General features: G+C 42.1%; 1 protein-coding gene across 5 annotated transcripts in view; it reads left to right on the forward strand.

Moving 5' to 3' along the window:
* The window catches only part of KIAA1210 (KIAA1210 ortholog), a 40381-nt gene extending 35308 nt beyond the window's left edge, over positions 1–5073 (forward strand). For all 5 annotated transcript variants that reach the window (XM_031554708.1, XM_019618313.2, XM_010715481.3 and 2 more), the window contains one exon: positions 3080–5073. In XM_031554708.1, the coding sequence (XP_031410568.1) occupies positions 3080–3252 (173 nt within the window). In that variant the 3' untranslated portion in view covers positions 3253–5073. The remainder of the gene's footprint in view (positions 1–3079) is intronic.
* Positions 5074–6000: the final 927 nt, after the last annotated feature.

Here is a 6000-nt window from a genome sequence, read left to right on the forward strand (position 1 = left end):
AGATAAGCCAGCTCTTCTGCTGTACGAGCATCTTATGTGAGCTGAAAACTACTGATTTCAGATGCTGCCTAAGAAGATAAGAAATGCCTCAGTTGTCAGAGGAGTGGCTCTGATCCAGATTCCTATTGCTGACACTTTCACTACAAGGCCACTTTCCCCTTACAATCCACAGCACCCAGAATTCTTGTTATTAGAGACACTAAGGGGTTACATCCCTGCCTCTTCCCTACGGTAGCTGTTTATAGACCATTTATCCCTTTTTGAGTTTACAAGTGCTACAAAATGAGCTTTCTCTCTTACTCCAGGCAGCTGACCAGTTGAGAATGTGCACCTGCAGGGAGTCTCTATGTCAGTTGCTAGTCGAACTATAGGTAGGGGATGAAAATACAATCTTTTTTAGAAAGTATTCTGTTACAGGCCAACTTCATCTCACGGTTTTAGTTGCAAAGTGAGAATTTTGCTCAGATTAAATGGCAGTCTTCCTTTGAAAGGCTGTCCCAAACAGGCTGGATTTCTGCATTGAATTATCCATGTCTTGGAAGCCATGCACTCTTCAGCAGAAGCCCAGAATTACACAAAGCATGCTGCTGCTCATCCCGTAGAACTCATCCCGCCTGTCGGCCTTGCAGCAGAATTTTTCTGCATCACCTCTTCCCAAGGACTGACCTAGTTTCCTGATAACCATGGACTATTTCTCCCCTCCAGGAATAACATTTTTGGGATAGTCTTCCACTCTTGGAATGTCACAGAGAACTCTAACCAGTGCCGATGTTTAAGGAAAACATCACCCCTTAACTACTCAGAAAACCACACTTTGGAAACACTCAGCACAATCAGCACGTGAGCAGGAAGTTAGGAATCCCAAATGTAAACTCTCCTCTTCCTATTCAGTTCCCATTAGCACAGCCAGCAGTTTACCCAGTTGAAGGTGCTATTGGTGGAGGAGATATAGATTCAGTATCCAGAGGAGATGCTTACTTGGATTTTGCTTTTTGGCTTATGTTAACTTGAGCAGTTTTCTTCTCCCATAGTAGATGGCTGAGGACTTGTGTACAATTCTGCACATTCTGTACGCAGCAGCAAAAGCCAGGACAGCTCAGTGTCAGCTAAGTTTGGAAACAAATTCCAAGAAATCAGATACTTATGCAACTGAGTGCGTTTGGTTTGTTTTGCTGTGACAGCCCATGCCCACATGTTCCCATAACCATGAGAAGACTACCTAGCTTGCCTCTTCTCTCTTTCACTTTACTCTAAGCATGGTGAGGTTTGTCTCCTGAAAAGTGAAAACCCATTTTCAAGATTTCAGTACACTTAAATTCCTATATCCTCCTAGATGCTTTCAAAAAAATGTGCTGTGTATGTAGAGCTGCAGCCTGTTTTTAGTGGATAGTACACTTGCTCCATTATTCCTAAGTATAGCTTACCTCCTGCAAGGATAGCAGTGAGTCAGGGCTGTGAAAGGAGACCTCCTGCATGGAGATATGGAACTTCCTTAGCTTTGATTTGGAGTGTGGCTGATGAAGCTGATTGACAGTTTTCATCGATTTAAGTGTGTGCAAGATCAACCTTCCTGTACTTAGTGTTGCACAAGTCCCTATGTGGCCTCTGTTCTTGTGCTGGAGCACAGCAGCCTCATCTTGCCAGCCACATGCCACACACAGGCTAATGGGGTACTGAGGAAATGTTTTCCCAGCTTGACTTGGACATGAAAACAGTGTCCTGTATGGGCTGAAAGGGATGGAGAGAGCACAATGTTGAAAGACTTGTGAATCATATCTTGAGAAATGTGATGCCCCATGCCAGGCTGTCTGAAGTCATCAATCTTGAAAATTTTCTAAGATGGAGGGAGGATGCCTTTTCTAAACAGTAACTCAAAGCCATACAAGGAGTCCTATCTACAGTCTTTTGCCCTTTGTGAGGATGACAGGCTTGTGTTAGGCTGCAATTAAAGGAGCATCTAGCTCCTCCAGAATCCCACCTTCTTGCATTTGACCTCTACGTAGTGTTTAACAATATTGCTGGAGCAGAATTGAAAACCATATACCAGTTTTCTTTTAAGCCTTCAGTGAGCTCTTGGAAAGAGTCCAGCGGAGGGCCACAAAGGTGGTGAAGGGCCTGGAGCATCTCCCCTATGAAGAAAGGCTAAGTGAACTGGGTCTGTTTAGCCTTGAGAAAAGACGACTGAGAGGGGACCTGATCCAGGTTTACAAATATCTGAGGTGTGGCGGCCATAGTGGTGAGGCCAGTCTCTTTTCAGTGGTACGTGGAGACAGGACGAGGGGAAACGGACATCAGCTGCAGCATAGGAAGTTTCGCACGAATGTGCGTAAGAACTTCTTCACGGTGAGGTGACGGAGCACTGGAACAGGCTGCCCAGGGAGGTTGTGGAGTCTCCTTCTCTGGAGATATTCAAGTCTCGCCTGGACGCCTACCTGTGCGACCTGGTGTAGGGAACCTGCTTTGGCAGGGGGTTGGTCTCGATGATCTCTAGAGGTCCCTTCCAACCCCTACAATTCTGTGATTCTGTGATTCTGTGAGCCTGGGGTGATCCTTGCCCTGCAAGTATTTTGCTTCCATTTTCCTTCATACTCAGTAGTCTTATTCCCAGACATTCTTGCTAGTCACAGAGCAGAAAAAGGCAGTGGAGCTCCTTGCTTTGCACTGTCTGTCATGGCAATTAAGAGTTTGAAAAGATTAAGAAATGAGTTAGCCCTGAAGATGTGTTATAAAAATATCTGGGGCTTCAGGTTTGAAGAATTTTGAAGAACATTTTCATACGTCAGGGGCTAGACACTTGCTGTTAGCACTGAGGAGAAGATTCTTTTGCAGACAGCTTTGTCAACTAAAAGCTTGATACAATTTTTTCCACTGCAGTAGCTAGTCCTAGCCTTCATTGTAGCTGGACCAGATAGTGCCAGCGATATCCAGTTTAGTAATTTCTCTGAATTCTATTCTTGAGTCACAGACATTCTGGGCTGTAAAATGATTTTCTTTCCAGAGAACAAAAATATTACTGGCAGAAACTGAGTTTTTAACTCTTTAGTCTTCTGAGGAGTGATGGATGTCTTCTTGTTGGCAGGTAAAGTTGGACCTGTTGCTCAGGAAGCATCTGTGATTCCTGCTGCTGAAAAGGAAGCAAGACACTCTTCTAATCTGCCAATGACACCATGCAGTCCTGCTGAACCACCCTGGCTATCCCTGGCCAAGAAGAAAGCCAAAGCATGGAGTGAAATGCCCCAGATTGTACAATAGCAAATGACATGGACATCCTTCTTTGTACTGTCAATAGCTGCATTAACTCCATTTAAATCCTTCACTGTGATCATTTTTTTGAGAAATTAGAGCCTTAGAACTTTTGTTCAGACTGCTGTATGTAAATATACAGTGAAGAAATGCCATCTGGGGCTCAATTTTGAAGTATTAGCAAGCAGAGGATTTTCTACTACCAACTACTAGGAAAACTTGATCATTATGTCATACACTTATGTATTTGACTAAAAGACACTGATGTTCCAAGAAGATGTCCTTCAGGCTTTTGAAATGTTTCCCTTACAAATATGTTTCTCATGTTTCCATGAATGATGTAGTGTTTTGTGCAATGTGGCTTTGGCTAAGGAATTAATGTTTGCTATAAAATAGGTATGATGCTGTACAATGATGCATCATTGTGACTCATGGGCATTGATGTCATCACACTTGTGTGTGATGGTCTGCATTTGCTTCTGATTGCTAATGGACCTATTTTGTGATAGCTGCGGGATCCAAACAGCACTGTGAGTTGGAGTAATTTTGCCTTTTGGATAATTGAAATCACAGTGCTGTAGGTCTTGTGCTTTGCTCAGTGATGCCAGGTGGAATGACCCAGAGACACATGCCTCCTTTTCTCTCCCACATCCTAGAAAACCATCATGCTCTAGCATCCACTCTGTTTTTGGTTGTCTGTTTGGAAATCTGGAATAATCTACCAAAAAAACCCACAAACCAAACCCCAAAAACTCTTTAATTATGGCAAAGAGTGCTTTTTTTTTTTGTGAGATTCATCAGCAAACCCTTTCTCTTAAAGAGTGGCAGCGGATGGAAACTCATTGCTACCTGGAAATTCACAGCATGTTTTCAACAAAGGCCACTCCATTTTTCACGTTCTTGTGTGATAAAGGGGCTACTTTCCCCCATGTGTCATCTATCTTTAACCAGTAACCCAACATCAGTCTAAAAATGCCATCATTGAAGGGAGCAGACTATTGAAAGAAAAGCTTTATAAAATGATGTTAGTGGCTTAAAAGACAACAGCACCTACAGGTCCCTTTTGTTGCAGCATTGCACATTTACAATTCTTGTTTACAGTCAGTGCAAACTTTGAAGGCTGACTTGGCTGATGGGCAGTTTTTAGTTGGATAGGTGGTAGGTATTTCTGAGGAAAAAGTTGTAGGATTAATTGCAAAACAAAAAATAGGCGTCACATAGGAAGACTTCAGTCTTCCAGTCTTGGCCCAAATTTATATATATAGATCACAATAATTGAAAACAGTATTAATTAGGAGCTAGATTGTGGACTCTTCTATATAGGTGAAAACTTAACCAAGTGGGCACACTGAAGCTATAGATTGTTTGTTTCGTACTAACACAAAAAAGACTAAGAGTTTCACTGCTGGTTTGTTAATCCAGTCCTATTTTACTACTTGTTTTCTTTATTTTAACAGTAATTTCTTCTTTTGCAAGGATCTGAAGTATCTGTATTCCTCTGAAACTTTTGAGTGTAATGTAAGTGGACATACTCAGCTTTGATTTCTGAAGTTCTGTCCAGCTGCCACCCCATCAGACACTTACTGACCCTGTGTAAAATACATGTATTTCCTTATTCAGCAAACTCTTCTCTTTTGGTTAGTGTGGATTGTGGTCTTTTCCCTAAAGTACTGCAAATGTTACTAGAATCTCTCTGTCCTTGTTTTCACTTTTGATCTTGTTTCCATTATGTTTGGTATGTACATATGCTTTTGTAATCCTTGTCTTGAAGGAACCCCTTTTGTATTCCTTTCTCATTTTTATTTTACTATTAAATGTGGTTGTCAATGGTGACGATGCAATTCCTTGGAAACAGTGAGCAAGAGATGGCCCTCATTTGGAAAGGGAGGAAAGGAAATTGTAAGGAAAAAATTAAAAAGAGGTATTTGCTTAAAATGTGCTCTCTGTGTGGATATAGTGCATAGATCTTGTTTTGGGATGATTTTGTGTGATCTGGCACTGATCAACACCTGTGGTCATACTAATAAGGTTTCCTAAATCTATTTAAAAATGTAAAACATCATCAGACGGCTGATGGCTCCTTTTGTTCTGGGGCTGCTGCAGCTCCTGTAGGTCATGGTCAGCTTGCACTGCTGAGATCGCAAGGAATTTTGTGAATACTCGTTTGAATGGATTTCAGAGTTACTCACCAGCCACTTGAGGCTGCTTTCAGAAAGAAGAAAGGAACATGAGAATCATGTGATGCTGCATTTGGTATTTACTTGCCTTTCTGAAGTTATTTTATTCCAGTTTCTTTCTACAGCCAAGAGGACAAAAAGCATGGAGAGGTAGAAATCAGAACTAAACTCACGTAACCACAAGATGAGGTTTTAAAATCAACATTGAATCACTGGTGATTTATTGATACATTTATAAAAGCTGACTGTTGCATTCGTGAGGCTCTGAGTTCCCGCTGCCCACTTGTAGATTGTAGGTGATGGATGAGTGCAGATAACTACCACAGTAAGCTCATTCTGCATGGTTAAAAAAAACAACACCAAAGAAAGATGATTATTTCCAAACACAATCACTGCTTTTGGAAATAAGCTGCCTCAAAGTCACATTGCCAAGAGTGTAACTGTGAGGTTCTGTGGCTCAGGGCCTTCAGCAAGTGATCTTGAGGGCTGTCCCTGAGATGATGCCCTGCACTCAGGGCTGGCCCTGGGTTTCAGCTGGCTTTGGTGCTCCTGTACAACAGCAGAGGGTGCTAGTGCCATC

This window comes from Meleagris gallopavo, chromosome 9 (assembly GCF_000146605.3).
Source record: "Meleagris gallopavo isolate NT-WF06-2002-E0010 breed Aviagen turkey brand Nicholas breeding stock chromosome 9, Turkey_5.1, whole genome shotgun sequence".
NCBI classification, from domain to species: Eukaryota; Metazoa; Chordata; class Aves; order Galliformes; family Phasianidae; genus Meleagris; species Meleagris gallopavo.